This window comes from Colossoma macropomum, unplaced genomic scaffold (assembly GCF_904425465.1).
Source record: "Colossoma macropomum unplaced genomic scaffold, Colossoma_macropomum, whole genome shotgun sequence".
NCBI classification, from domain to species: Eukaryota; Metazoa; Chordata; class Actinopteri; order Characiformes; family Serrasalmidae; genus Colossoma; species Colossoma macropomum.
Genome location: NW_023494808.1, coordinates 2,164,993 through 2,180,690, shown reverse-complemented (window position 1 = coordinate 2,180,690; position 15,698 = coordinate 2,164,993). Strand labels below are relative to the sequence as shown.

Below are 15,698 nucleotides of genomic sequence, written 5' to 3'. Positions count from 1 at the left end.
TTAAATGACAATTAAACAAACACATTTGCTGAAACAAAACACACAGTGTGAGGAGATTGTCCCTGGATTCAAAGAGAATCAAAGCAAATATATTCAGTATTTTTGCATGTTCTTACTATGACACCAATAACTAACGTGTTTTGGGTTAGACTTTTAAAGCAATTTCAAAATGATGTTCCATTTAAAAATAGTCTGTCCAAGCTAATGTAAAAGACTCTGCACCCTTACAGAAAAGCCACATACATTTCACACGTTAAGTGCACAAATGCACTGCTCATTCACATGCGAAAGTTCTGCAACTTTTTTTTAGAAATGCAGTGCCTGTACTTACAGTAACATCGTTGGTCAGAACTGAACTGAAATCTGCCCCATGTTTGTCTGTCTTAGGTGGTGGAATTAAGCCTCTGTGTTGAATTGCCCAGACTGTCAGTGCAGAGTTCAACTCTTTGACCCAGGTTAACATGGCAGATCCACCAAAATATCCTGCAGACGTCCCTCACGCGTCCGCCATTACAGCCTCCAACGGTTCTTCTGTTATTTCACCCCAAGTCATAGACTGTCACATCGAGGGACCAGTCAGCAATAACATAAATGTATATATATGTGGTATGTGTCCTGATCTTATGACTTTTCCATTCCTTTAGTTTTGTGAAAAATATTTCTTTAGTTTGATTTAAAAATGAAAACTGTGATGCTACAGCCATCTAGTGGCACTTCGAAAAGATGCAGTAGAGTTTCACAGGACGTGGAGGAAGCCTGTGTTTGCCTTCACCCTCCTAGCGCTGGTGGTATTGTGTGTTTGGCGGAGTCCTAACTAGTGGGTGGGATTGGAGGTGTCTAAATTGGGGAGAAAATGGGAAAAAAAAATTTGAATAAAAACTAGCGTTTCTTTTTTTCTTCCAGGTGAGAGAGAAACAAGTTCTCCCACAAGTCCAACCTCTGGTGAGTGAATAATGAAACACACGTATAGTGAGTGAAGGTGTTTGTTTGCTTCTTGTTAAGTTAATTTACTCGTTTATATTTCACAGAGCTTGTTTTTTTAGCAGGTTCTGTAATTAATGTGTTCCCTTTTCTGCTGTTTAGAAACTTGTAATGGGTGGAAATACAAATTATGAAATATGTGGCCACAGAATCTGTCCATTCACACTCCTTGTTACTTTACGAATTAAAGATGATCAGCATTTGTGAACTAAACATAATAACCACAAGAGGGCAGACTGGGCTTCGTTGTCCTTGTTTAAATCCTGGGCCTGAGGGAAGATTACTAATCTACAGCATGCATCAACAGTCATACACAATAATCACTTTTATCTCTAATTTTAAGCAAAAAAATGATTTATGCAAAAACAAATCCCAGCAGCTTATGTGCAGTGGGATCCTTCCACATGTAGATTTTATAGATGTACATTGAATCAATGAAGGAGTGCATACAGTGTGGAATTAACATCTACAGATGAAACACTGTAGGAGTGACTCCAACATTGTGGGGATATTACTGTTCAGCGGTGTGAACGTTTTATAATTAAATGATAACTAAATAATAATTAGAATAATAACTAAATAATAACAAAGAAAGAACGAAATAATAAACAACAATAATAAACAAAATAAATAATGGAAGGAATTATTACAAAAGGCATTTAGAGATTAGATTTTCATTATATTATTATAAAGCTGACAGCCATGTGTGTGGAAGTGGTCATGTGTAATATATGTAGTATGTGATACAGTACAGTTGTATGTGAAAGTTTGGGCAGCTCTGGTGAAATTACCCATTTTTTCGATTTTTTGAAGTGATAAAAAGTTCACATTGCCTCTGCATGGAACAGATTTTAAATGCACAGTTATTATTTATTTGCTGTGGAGTGTGCAAACATTTCAACACCTTTCTGTTGCTGCACTAGTGTTATTGCTTTAAGAGCTTGTTAAAATTGTTGCAAAGAAATATCTAGATAAATTAGATAGAATCTAGTTTTTAGAATCAAGTGCTGTGGACTGATGAAACAAAAATGGAACTCTTTGGCTGTAAAGGTATTGTCACATGGGTCTCAGGAGAAACTTAGTTGACTCAAGGTTCTGGTCCATGACTCAGCTTTGCTTGGAACTCTGCACAACAAACAGAATACCAGGAAAATGGCAGTTCAATCTCAGGCTAGCTCACAGCTATAACGATTGCATAAAGTATAAATATAAAAGTAGCAGCATTTGATGAAAAGAACACCTTGCCCACTGTTGAGCATGGGGGTGGAGCTATTATGCTTTGGATTTGTGTGGTGCCAGTGATACAGGATATGTGGTGCGGATAGAAGGATGAAAGGATTCTATTAAATATCAACCAATCCTAGAAGCTAATGTCCCACAGCTGGATATGAAACTGAAGATCAAAAGAGGTTGAACATTCCAACAAAACCTTGAATTACTTTGGTTAACAAAAGATTACAGTTCTGAAATGGCCTTCGCCATCCCCAGCATCAGTGGAATTCAATTTTCATTGAAGGTCTCAAACATGTTGTGCATGCAAGACAGCCTTTGAATATGTTTCAACTGTTCTGCAGGAAAAAATAGGAAAAATCTTAAATCAAGAAAAGAAAGAAAGTTAAATGACTACAAGAAACATTTTGTGGCTGCAATTCCAGCCAAAGGGAGTCTTAAGGACTGACTGAAATGGTGCCCAAACTTTTGCACATTATAAATTTTGTTGTTGTTTTCAATATGTTAAAGTCAGCAAATAGATAGCAATTGTACATTAAAATCTGAATAAATGTATCATATTTAAGTTTCATGCAGAAGTGGCAGTGAACGTTTTTCACTGAAAATCAACAAAATGTGTATTTTGACCAGGTGTTTTGCTGTATCTGACCGAATCAAAAGATTCAAAGGAAAGGAAGAAATGATAAAAATGTTCTAACAAAGGAAAGAAATGGTGCTTAGTTTTTCAAATTTGGTTCAATTAATTTTTATCAATGACAGATCCAGAACGTTTGCAACTGGTGCAGGCCGAATTCAAGGAGAACTTGAGACAGAAGCTTGAAACCATCTTGGAAGCGATTGCAAAAAGGAGCAACATGACTCTCCTTGAGTGGATTCATCCAAATCTCTACATCTCAGAAGAACAGAGTAATGGACTATTTACAGAAAATGAAATATGGAGAATTGACAAAGACAAGGCAATCAGCTGCAATGATCTCTTCAAAGAGTTGCCAGATCAAAAGGTTGTACTCACAACAGGAATTGCTGGCACTGGAAAAACAGTGTGCGTGCAAAAGTTTGTTCTGGACTGGGCCATGGGAACAGCCAACCAGGACGTGGATTTCATGTTTGTGCTTCCATTCTCAGAGTTAAACTTGCTTACAGATGATGAGCACAGTCTTCATTCGCTTTTATGTCACTTCCATCCTGAGCTAAAGGTCCTGGATCCGAAGGTGTATGAGCAGTGCAAAGTTGTATTCATCTTTGATGGCCTGAATGAAAGCAAACTTGATCTTGATCTGAAATCCAGGAGTGAGGTTGACTCCAACACTGAGGAAGAGACAGTTACATCAGTGGATACACTGATATCTGACCTCATAAAGGGTGAACTGGCTACCTCAGCGCTCATTTGGATAACCTCCCGACCAGCAGAAGCCAACCAGCTTCAATGCAGGCCTACTGACCTTGTGACAGATCTTCAGGGATTCAGTGATGCACAGATAGAAGAGTACTTCAAAAAGAAAATCTGTGGATGTGATAAAGCCAATAGAATCATCTCGCACATCAGAGCCACATGGACCCTGCACACCATGTGCCATCTACCGGTCTTCTGTTGGATCACAGCCACGGCTCTGGAGAGAGTGTATGATGATTGTAAAAGTGATGACCTCCCTAAAACTCTGACTGAAGTACTGACCTGCTATCTGATGCAAAGAAACCAGACGTTAAAAACAGGCAGGCTGTCAGAAGCAGACGTGGAGCTTTTTAATGCACTAGGAGAGATGGCCTTCAAACATCCAAGGGACAACTCTGTGCTGACAGAGGACGATTTTCGAGAGCATGGCATTGAATCTGGAGATGAAGCAATGCAATCAGAACTGCTTGCTCACATCTTAGAGGTCAGCCCAAATTCTTCACCTTCCAAGACATACAGATTTCTGCATTCAAGCATTCAGGCCTATCTTGCTGCACTTTCTGTTCTACGTTCATATAGCAGTTATAGCATAACTGTGCTAAAACCAGGAATACCATGGTTTCCAAAACAGGAAGCAACATCAGACAGTGAAAGTTCTGAATATGAAGACCAAGAAACCTGGGCAAGAAAACAGCATCAGGGAACACTGTGGGAGCTGCTGCAGGTTGCCGTGGACAATTCTTTGGTCAATGTTAAACTACAGCTGAACAAAAGCTCTGATAGACACCTGAAACATTTCCTCCCCTTTCTTCTTGGCCTGGCATTTAACTGTGGTCAGATGCTGCTGGCTCAGCTCATAGGGGATAATAAACAGGACCAGGACAGCATCCAGCAGGCCATAATATATATCAAACGTTTACTTAAGACTAAGAAGAAACAGCTCAATCATGATCAGAGCATAAATTTGCTCCGCTGCCTGGCTGAACTGAAAGATTACTCTTTTGAAAAGGAGATGCGAATGTTCATGTCATCATGTGGCAGTGCTGAAGGACGACTCTCCATTGCACAGTGCTCAGTGCTGGCCCACCTGGTCCAGGTATCAGGAACTGTGCTGGATGACCTGGATGTTTTGAGAATGTGCTCATCATCTCACGGTCAATGGAAGCTTGTATCAGTTGTGAGAAACTGCAGAAAAGCTTGGTGAGAACTATTACTTTGATCCTTTAAGTGCATTTACAGTAAAACTGCATGCTAAGCTATAAACTAGCCTTTCTACACTCTATTATACAGTTGTTAAGCATGTATTAAATGACATATAGTTCATATATATATGAACTGTGTTCATGTTTATCAGTATAAGGCCCTGGCAAGCCATAGCTGTGGTTTCTGCCCTCTTCTCAACAAATTCACACCTGGAAAAGCTGGAATTCAGTCATGGTATGATTGTGGATTGTAAACGTCTTATTGAAGCTATAAAGGCTCCAGTCTTCAAACTTAAAGAACTTCATTTTACTCACATTGAGAGGTGCATTTCCAGAGACTCCAGTGACCTACCACTGTGGGTAAGTCATACTGTTGGGATTGTTGTTCCAAATTGTGCATAGTTAGGCACCAAAATGACAAATTTCCCTTTTAGGACCAATAAAGTACATAATACATTGGGAGAACCATTGTTAGATCTTTACAGTTTCTATTCACGAAATCTGTACTTCAAATGAACTTTTACAGTGGTGTAATTAGAACAACCGTCCTTAATCTGTGATTAGAAGCATACTTTTATGTTATTTCCTTTTAGTTGATATATTCTACAAACTTGAGGCAGAAGCAGGTAAGGATTGTGTTTTTGTACAAGCAGTTTTGTGTTTCGGCATTTTTGTGATTTGGTACCAAAAACTGGACTTACCTAATTAGGAGAAATTGTATACATGAGATGTTCCTGTGATTCAACTGGTGGAGTAAGATACTGGGAGTGGCAAAATTATGGGTTCATTTTCCATATAAGCCAGACAATGAAAAAACTATGTAGATGTGCTTTGCAGTATGTTTTTCTGTCTGCTTTTTTCTATCAAATTTATAGCTCAACTGTAAATTATATAATGGATTAGAAAGCATGAAAAAACATAAGGAATGGCTATGAAATGCATTTTTGACTTTCTTTAGTGTATGGCGGAGCAAGAATTCTGGGTAGAACTCATACACACTACTCTGTTGGGCCAACATGGTCAGCCACACTCTTTTACGTAAGTATGAAGTTGATAAAGACATTTTTTTTAAAGTTTTTCCTTAAGAACTTAGTGGTACAGTTGCTCAGAGATGCTTTGCCATGCAGGACAATCAAATTACTATTTAGGTAAAATGTCATGGGGGCAAAGTTGGGTCTTTGCATAGGCATTTGTAAACTTAAGAAACTGAAAACGCATCATTTCTTAAAGCTAATTGTCTTTTTCCAATCAGAAAATGTGTATATACATATAAATACTGTAACCAAGGAGTGAGTTAAGTGGAAAAAAATGCTGCCAGAATATGAGCTAGAAGATATATGCTCTGATAAATTATAATGCTCATGTTTTCCATTAAAAGTTGTTACTTTACGGCTAATCCAAAAATCTTTCTAAATAGATGACTGTTAAGAATTGTTATTTATTGAATAAAGCATACATTTTATAATAAAAAAACAAACAATATCTAACATTGTACGTTACCATTTTCAGTAACATATTGCAACACTACTATGCAGAAGTCTGAGACCACTTATTTAATTTCCTGTCAAAATGATCATTCGGTACAAGTTACCATATTTCAGTGTCAGAAAAAAACTGAAAAACAAAAAACTACACAATAGCATTTAGCACTCAGCATAATATCATATGTTTCAGTGTTTAATTTGTGCACTTTGTGTGTTAATTTGTGTGTGTCTATTGTGACAACTCTTCTATCATTTCAATCTTGAACTCAACCAGTACCATGTGTGTCCTCTGAACAAAAGCTGCTCCCAAAGGAGTCACTGACATTCTCCTTTTATGGAAACACTAACTTTCACACAAGACACTACCTAAATTAGGTAGAAAGGAGAAAGTCAAAGGAACATAAGTGGCAAAAACACGTGTTCCAAAACTTTGATTAAAGGCTACAGAGAAAATGTGACTCCTAACAACTTACCTGGAAGACCTATAGGCCACTAAAACAATCACCATCAGATACACAGCACTTAAAGCTTTCATCTTTGAGAGAGAGGAGAAAATTAATCTCCACTCTTGCTTGTGTAGCTGTCAAGAAGCCCTCACTGAGAAAAGGAAACAGACACATTGTAATGTGCCAGAATGTTTCAGATGTTTACGGATGAACAAAGAGAAAAAAGCTTTACTTGTTGAATCATGATCCAAAATCATAGTCAAACAACAAGCATAAGTCAAATCCAAAAAAGACAATGTACAAAACAAACAAACATCACCAGGCAAACAGAGTCCAAAGGGCAAAGGCAAAAGGGGCAAAGTCCAAAAAACACAGAAAAGTAGTCAGATCCAGAAATAGTAATTACCAAAGTAAACACTCAGTAGCTCTTGAAAGATGCAATACCTCACAAGAACTAAACTAAAAGCCCAGGCTTTATACTAACTCTAACTAGGCAAATAACAACAAACAGTTGAAACTGATTAGTATTCAGGAGAGGCTGAAAGGTGACTGGAGTGGGGTGAAGGTCAGGATTCACATGATCTCCCAGAGGAGTCCATGGAGGTGTCCGAGCCAGAGGGATGCATGACACACATCAAACAAAAAAGCTGCTGGTGTTCTCAGAACAATGGACTGACCACCCCAGAGTCCAGACCTCAACATCACTGAATGTGTTTGGATTACCTCAGAAAGTATTTCTGGAATTCTCCAGTGCTTTTAACACCATACAGGCTAGGCTCCTGAGGGACAAGCTAGAGAACACAGGGCTGGATCACCGCCTATCAAATTGGATTCTTGACTACCTCACCAACTGACCATAGTATGTGAGGGCATGGGACTGTGTGTCTGACATGGTGTTCAGCAGCACAGGGGCCCCGCAGGGAACAGTCCTGGCACCGTTTCTCTTCGCCCTGTGCACTGAAGACTTGATGTACAGCTCACCAAACTGCCATCTACAGAACTTCTCTGATAACTCAGCAATCATCGGACTCATTACAGATGAGGACAACAGAAAGTACAGAGAACTGACCCAGGACTTTGTGGACTGGTGTCTGAGGAACAACCTCTTGATCAATGCGGAGAAGACCAAAGGCCAGGGCAGACTCTACCTGCTTAGGATTAGGAAACTGCGGTCATTTGGAGTGCACGGGGCACTCCTTAGGACCTTCTTTGACACAGTTGTAGCATCAGCCATCTCAACTGCGGACCAGAAGAGACTTGACAAATGCATTAAGAGGGCCAGCTCTAACCCTAACCCTAGACAGAATGATGTTTGCCAGACTAGTGTCCATGTTGGAGAACAGCTTCCACCCCATGACTGAGACTCTGGCAGCACTGAGCAGCTCCTTCAGTGACCGGCTGCTTCACCCCAAGTGTGTGAAGGAGCGCTATCGCAGGTCCTTCCTTCCTGCTGCTGTTAGACTGTACAATCAGCACTGCTCCCAGTAGAACCTCCTCCACCCCCCATTAGACCTCTCACACCTACAGCACATAAACTGTGGAATTCATTACTATTTCCTGTGTGCAGTATAATCAATATTATATATGTGCAATATTTTCAAAATATCTCTATAGTGTAAAGATTTTTTGCTTTTCTATTTATAGTGTTTGTATTGTTAACTTCTCACCATCACATGGGTAACAGGTCAGTACCTCATGTGCAATACTCTGTGAAATTCAGGTAAAATATCCTTACAGTGTAAATAATTTAGCTTTCATTCAGAATCTTTAATATTGTTAATTTTTGTGGATTGAGTTTTTATTTTTTATCTTATTGTTTACTTGTAGTATTACATATATTGTCATATATATGTAATACTACTATATATATATGTGTGTATATATGTATATATAGTCAATAACTTTATACAGTTATTTATACAAACTTTATACAAACATGTTTTCAGTACCTCAATGTGATAGATTATTTCTCTTTAAGGCTGAAGGACTGCAATCTCAGTGATGGCAGCTGTGAAATCCTGGCCTTAGCTCTGCAATCAACCAACTCAGGCTTGAAAGAGCTGGATCTCAGTTATAACAACCTGACAGACACTGGAGTTCAGAACATCTATCAGAAACTTGAACATTCAAAATGTGACCTGGAGAAGCTTAGGTGTGCCATAGTTTGAATTTTGAGGGGAAAAAATAGTTCTTATGCTCAAAAGTTATAGGTTAAATGTGAAGAACAGTTGCAAACAACACTGCTTTTCTCAGGGTTAGTTTTTTCTCCAGAAAATGGTCATTTTACTCTATAATCACAATTGTAGAAATACTAATTCAATAGAACAAAATGCAAACAGTTATTCAACTGCTTTAAAATATTATTATGAGATTATACTCATTAGGAATATAAACTGTAGAGCACTTTCAGAAAATTTCCTTTCTTTCTTCAGCTTAAGTTACTGCTGTGAAATCACAGAGAAATCCTGTGCAACATTGGCTAAGGTTCTCCATCGCTCATGCCTGAGAGAGCTGCATTTGGATGGCTGTAGATTTGGAGATTCTGGAATCAAACTTCTCAGTAGAGGAATGACTCGTCCAAACCAACTACAAATACTGTGGTGTGTACTTATGTGGTTGTTTTGCTTTTTTCAATACAACTGTTTTTATTTACTAATTATTCAGTTTGGTCAGGAAGCACATAACACATTGCAGTACCAACACTGACACTTCTTTAGTGCATATATCTGCTAGGGACACACTGTCATTATAGTTGGGTACAGGGATGATAAACTCCCTTCATTTCAAGCACTAAACTGCTCAAAAAATACAGTATTAAATGTACAAGGAAATCCAAAAATGCAACAGTCAGTAGTAAATGATATTCATGGAACATTGACATGAAGCATTTCCAGGATTTATGATTGTCATGTTCTGGATTTTCACTGTTAAAAACTGTAAAATGTAATGGTCAATACCTGTTTTTTATGTTAAATGCATGTAAGTAAAATACATATACCGTATTTTAATACTGTTGTCACTACATAAATAGAATATGAATTTACAAAGAATGGTTTAATGGTTGCTACTATTATTATGGTAAAACAATGTATGTCAGAATAACTAGTTGAACTACTGAAAGGCAGCATTTCTAAGAAATAAAATAACTGTAATTTTACAGATTTTTACCATCATTGAGAAAACACAATATTAGTGTTTGGTTATGGGTTTTGTCTGGCAATCTGCTGCCAAACTTTTTACTCTTTTTGTACAGTGTAGGGCAAGTAACATTGGTAAGCTAGCGACACTTACTAAAATGTCTGTTTCAATAAATATGTAATGTTTAAAATATCTTTTTTTCAGGTTGGGCCACTGTGGTCTAACTGGAGATAGTTGTGAAGCCCTGGTGTCAGCTCTCAGCTCAGATTCTTCAGCACTAAAACAGCTGGACCTCAGTAACAATGACCTGCAGGATTCAGGAGTGAAGCTGCTCTGTGTTGGACTGAAGAGCTCACATTGTAAACTGGAGATTCTAAGGTCATATTCATGTACCAGATCTCTGAATGTTGTCTGAATATATTTTCAGTAAATTGATTGCAATGTCATCAATACATAGGATTTGTGCCAATGAAATTACAAATGTTCTAGGATTTGGAATCAAACAAAGTGGTCACTCTTCACTCTTCAATTTGTATTTTCTGTTGTCATGTTCATTTATAAATGGCATGTTCATGTACATATACTACATTGTTTGATTATATGCTGAGCTGATCAGACTTCTTCTTTTTTTAATAGGATGTCTGGTTGCATGATTACAGAGGAAGGCTGTTCTTCTCTGGCTTCAGCTCTGACTTCAAACCCCTCCCACCTGAGAGAGCTGGATCTGAGCTACAATCATCCAGGAGAATCAGGAGAGAAGGTGCTCTCTGCTAGACTGGAGGACCCACACTGCAAACTGGAGACACTTAAGTATGTTGTAGATTTATGGCTGTAGGTGAGAGTGAGAGGTTATCTGGGCAAAAGTTTATTTAAATTTGTGTTGTTGTCTCTCATGTTAACTGCAGTCTAAAAAACTGTGGAGAGCACAGAATGAAACCAGGCATCAGAAAATGTAAGTATATTAATTAAATGCAGCAAACTTTCCTTACTTTTTTGTCCAAGTATTGAGGTTCTAGTACAGCCGGAACATTGGGCCTCATTCGGCAAACATTCTTAAGAAGACATTTCTTCTTAAAACCCACTTCCTCAGCTTTCACAAAGATTCTGACATTCATCACTGTTTTCTTATTTGGGATTTTTTCTTAGGTAAGACCAGAAACTACACACACGAGGGTGCCAACAGTACTGCGTTTAAGAACACGTCATTAACCCGACATAGACTTTTTCTTAGGACCTTTCTTAAGAACAAATTTAAGAAAAAACTTACCAAGATACTGGTGAATGAGGCCCATTGTTCTATACATCCCGTGATTCTTATTGCCATTATTTTTCCTTGCTAATTAGTTCACCCAGCTTTGGTCATTTGCAAAAATATGGTGTGACACTAACTATATGTTCTTGAGATCAAAGCAGGCATTGTGAATTGGATTGTATACAAAAGTCCATTCTTCTTGTGGGGCAAGATACTTCAAACCTTTCCACTGAACTAGCAGCCAGCATAGTGGAACTCTGTGGCATTTTGGATAAACCGGGACATGTTTACGCAACTACTAGAGCATCCAAGTATCAAGGCATTACATTAGTCCAACCTGAATGGGATCACATCAAGTTAGCAGCTGTAATTTAGTGTAGTGTGTTGATACATTTGTGAGTTGTGGGTTATTAGCATTGCAATGGAAGCTAATGTGAGTTATGGGTTATTAGTACAGCAATGAAAGCTAATCTAAGTTGTGGGTTATTCATACAACGATGGAAGCTAATTTGAGTTGTGGGTTATTAGCAAAGCAATGGAAGCTAATTTGAATTGTGGGTTATTAGCATAGCAGTGGAAGCTAATTTGAGTTGTAGTTTATTAACATAGCAATGAAAGCCAATGTGAGTTGTGGGTTATTAGTACAGCAATGAAAGCTAATCTAAGTTATGGGTTATTAGTATAGCAATAGAAGCTAATATGAAGTGTTGTTTATTAGCATAGCAATGGAAGTTAATTTGAGTTGTAGGTTTTTAGTATAGCAATGAAAGCTATTGTAAGTTGTGGGTTATTTATATAGCAGTGGAAACTGATGGCATGCTTATGCATAAATGCACTTCATGGTAATAAATTGAAAATAAAGGTGGTAACACATTGATTGTGGCATGAATAAACGGTACAAAAACACACAATATTCGAACACAAATTTGGGTTCGATTCCCCGGCCAGGCAACCAGGGTCGTTTCTGTGTGGAGTTTGCCTGTTCTCCCCGTGTCTGCGTGTGTTTCCTCCAGGTACTCCGGTTTCCTCCCACAGTCCAAAGACATGCATTCAGGCCAACTGGACATGCTAAATTGCCCCTAGGAGTGAGTGTGTGAGTGAATGTGTATGTCTGTCTGTCTGCCCTGCGATGGACTGGCGACCTGTCTAGAGTGTATCCTTTCTTCCACTGGGTTAGGCTCCAGCACCCAACGCGACCCAGAAGGAGAAGCAGCTTAGAAGATGTGTGTGTGTGTGTCTGTGTGTGTGTTTGTAATGCAAAAAAAAAATGTCACAAAACTGGCTACATTCCATTTTGGAAAACCAAAAAGAGCATGGAGAGTTTCACCCTCTTATTCAGCAGCTAGAACATTAGGAAAGATTTCACATATTGCTGTGATTTCTGTAACTCAGTTTTAGCCCCAGATGAGCTGCTTTTGGAGATGCTAACAGAAAGTAAAGGGCAAAATAATCCTTCTGACATTTGTCAAAACGTTCCAGTTGCTGGGACACAGCTGCTTCAGTTGTTGTCACCATGCCAACACCAGAGAAAATCATGAAAGATTTGCAAATATCAGACTGAGAATGAATAGCATAATATTGCCTTTTCACCATCCAATAAATTGTGCCTTCTGTTTTACATTTATAGCATTTGGCTGACCCTCTTATCCACAGTAACTTACAATTTAATCATTTTTTACACAGGTAGGCAAAGGTGGTGTTCAAACATAGTGTTAGGAAACTTGCCTAAGGACTCTTATTAGTATAGCATAGGGTGCTTGCCCAGGCATTGGATCAAACCCCAGTCTGTCAGGCAGTGGTGTCACCCACTACACTACACCAACCACATTCATTTTACTCATTTTTATTTATTTTACAGATGGCTCTTACTTTGCAAAGTGGGAACTGTCATGTGAGGACGATGTTCAGAAGTGGGAAGGACATCTTGTTGACAGTGGCTTTTGTGGTGAGCAGGGGAAATTCTACTGGCAAGTTGAATGGACATCAGAAATTGATTTTGGAATGAAGTACAAAAGCGTCAATGGGTGTTACACTTTTGACCAAAACCGTTCTGAAATACCTTTAAGGATCGATCCTAAGAAACCATATATGGTTGTTGATCTTTATGCACCCGCCCTCCCCCAGACAGTGGGAATCTATCTGGACTGGCCAGCTGGCACCCTGTCCTTCTACAGAATTCTGTCTGATCAGGTTCAGAAACCGATTCCAAAATCAGATCAACTGACACATCTGTACACATTTCACCACAGATTCAGGAAGCCCCTTTATCCATATGTAAAATTACAAAAGACATCTGCCATGGTCTCAGTCCAGTCCCTAGAGCCATTCTCTCCAAACTGAAGCGAGGAAGCTAGGCATGGCTTTGGACTTTAAACCACACATCAGTAAGACAGATTTTTGTTTCTCAGGAATGTAGGTAGCCTTAGACCTGGCCTCCCACTGATAGATGCCTAATGTTTCTACTTTAATGTGTTTTTTGTACTGGACTAACATCCTTAGATCATTAACTAGTACTAAACACGACTATTACACCAAGGATTACTGTATTTGTGTGCTATTGATTTTAATAGATCTGCAAAGTGTGATGTGGTTTGGCACCTTTATATCTGTATGTTTGGTGTTTGTCTTGAATAGGATGTGATTTAAGATTAAGTTATTTCACAAACAAAACGACAGATCTGGGGAAACTAAACTTTTTGTTCATATTGCTATAATGTATCAGGCCTCAACAGGCAGTAACTCACGTATGTACTTATACATGTATTTCACAAGCTTTATTTGATTTACTGTAATTTGTGTTGTTTTCACAGCTGTTACAAACAATTTATTTTTGCATACATACAAAATTAAGAAGGTTTTTCATTGTCCTGTAAAGATTTTTTTTAGAGAAACATGGTATTGTTCCGACAGTGACTATATATACACATACAGTATATTTTACATTCATCTCAATTCATTTTATTACATTTTGTTACAATGCTTTGTTTTTTTTACCAGCATCCTTAATGTTTTAGAAGTTTTTGTACTATTATCAATGACAGTGTGTGTTAGACAGTTTCCTCTAAGCAGCTGCTTAATTGACAAGTTGCAAATAAACATTATGCATTAACATACACAGATCATGTATTTGCTTTTTTCATTCACTCACTGATTTTAAAAACAAAAATATAGCGCACAAACAAACAACACTGTTTCTGTGATGAAAGAAGCAGTGCGGGAACAGGTAATACCTGAATAAATTCTTCAGTTTAAAAGCTTGGAATCATTTTTTTATATAACCCCAAAAAAGTTGGGACACTGTGCAGAATGTAAATAAATAAAGTACAATTCAGTGATATGCAAATCATTTAAACCATATTTTTAAAGGAAAATACTGTCAAGTGACAAGTCTGGACTGCAGCATATGATGCCAAAACATGTATATATCGTTCAGCATTAATGATGCCTTCACAGATGTGCACGTCATCTATGCCATGTGCACTAATGCACCCCTATACCATCATGAATACTGTTTTTTGAACTGTGCACTGATTACAAGCTGAGTGTCTTTAGTCTGGAGGACACATTGTCCATGATTTCCAAAAAAATTTTCAAATGTTGATTTGTCAGACCACAGAACACTTTTCCACTTCCACTCAGTCCATTTTGAATGAGCTCGGGCCCAGAGAAGGTGGCAGCATTTCTTCATCCTGTTTATATCTGGTTTCTTCTGGTGGTGAACCTCCTCATCTCCTCATCTTTACTTCTGAAAGACTCAGCCTCTCTGAGATGCTTTCTAATATCCAATCATGTTACTGACCTGTTGCCAATCAACCACCAGGGTTTTTTTTAGCATTACACAACTTTACCAGCCTTTTGTTGCCACCGCCCCAACTTTTTTAGAACTTGTTGTTGTTGGCATCAAATTCAAAATGGGCATATATTTTTCAAAAAACAATATTTCTCAGTTTCAACATTTGATTTGTTGTCTTTGAAGTGTTTTCAATGAAATATAGGGTTTCAGTGATTTGCACATCATTGCATTTTGTTTTTATTTGCATTTTGCACAGCATCCCAGCTTTTTTTGGGAAAATGGGGTTGTATTAATAATTGGTTTTATTAAGTTTATAATTTATGCATGTAGATTTTAGATATTTAACATTTAAAAATGAGTCATGTAATAAAAAATATTACTTTAATGATCTAATTATCTTTCTCAAGGTTTGATCACTTTTCAAATATGAGGCATTCTGGATGTTAATTTTCAACTTCATGCTTGATGTCCTACAGCAATGGTCACCAATGCTGGACCTTGAGATCTACCTTCCTGTGAACTGCAGTTTGAACCCCAATCTGCCACACCTGCTACTCCCATATAGAAATCTGATCTAGAGCAATGTATAGATTACAGTCCATTACAGCGACCACATTACTGCTGCCACCTGTAAGTAGGTAAGTGTTTTAAGTATGGTACAATGTGCTATCTAAGCTTATCTGGCCAACAGCTCGTCACAGTATTCATAGAATTTGATTGCATCATTAAAAAGACCCTGTCACCATTTTGGTAGGCGAGCCGTACACACTAAACAACGC

General features: G+C 38.1%; 1 protein-coding gene across 6 annotated transcripts in view; it reads left to right on the top strand.

The window, feature by feature from the left end:
- LOC118797668 (NACHT, LRR and PYD domains-containing protein 12-like) overlaps window positions 1-14,173 on the top strand; it is a 31,603-nt gene extending 17,430 nt beyond the window's left edge. For 2 of the 6 annotated variants that reach the window (XR_005005960.1, XM_036556935.1), the window contains exon 13: window positions 388-502. Coding sequence is in view for 3 of the 6 variants with exons in the window: in XM_036556936.1 (XP_036412829.1) it covers window positions 462-606; window positions 904-942; window positions 2,971-4,804; window positions 4,959-5,166; window positions 5,400-5,432; window positions 5,765-5,844; window positions 8,715-8,888; window positions 9,169-9,336; window positions 10,079-10,252; window positions 10,511-10,684; window positions 10,780-10,826; window positions 12,985-13,466 (3,558 nt within the window). In the remaining 3 variants the exon portion in view is untranslated. Of the gene's footprint in view, window positions 1-387; window positions 607-903; window positions 943-2,970; window positions 4,805-4,958; window positions 5,167-5,399; window positions 5,433-5,764; window positions 5,845-8,714; window positions 8,889-9,168; window positions 9,337-10,078; window positions 10,253-10,510; window positions 10,685-10,779 lie in introns of those variants that run through there. The other 4 variants (XR_005005961.1, XM_036556936.1, XM_036556937.1 and 1 more) reach the window with 4 other exon arrangements.
- Window positions 14,174-15,698: the final 1,525 nt, after the last annotated feature.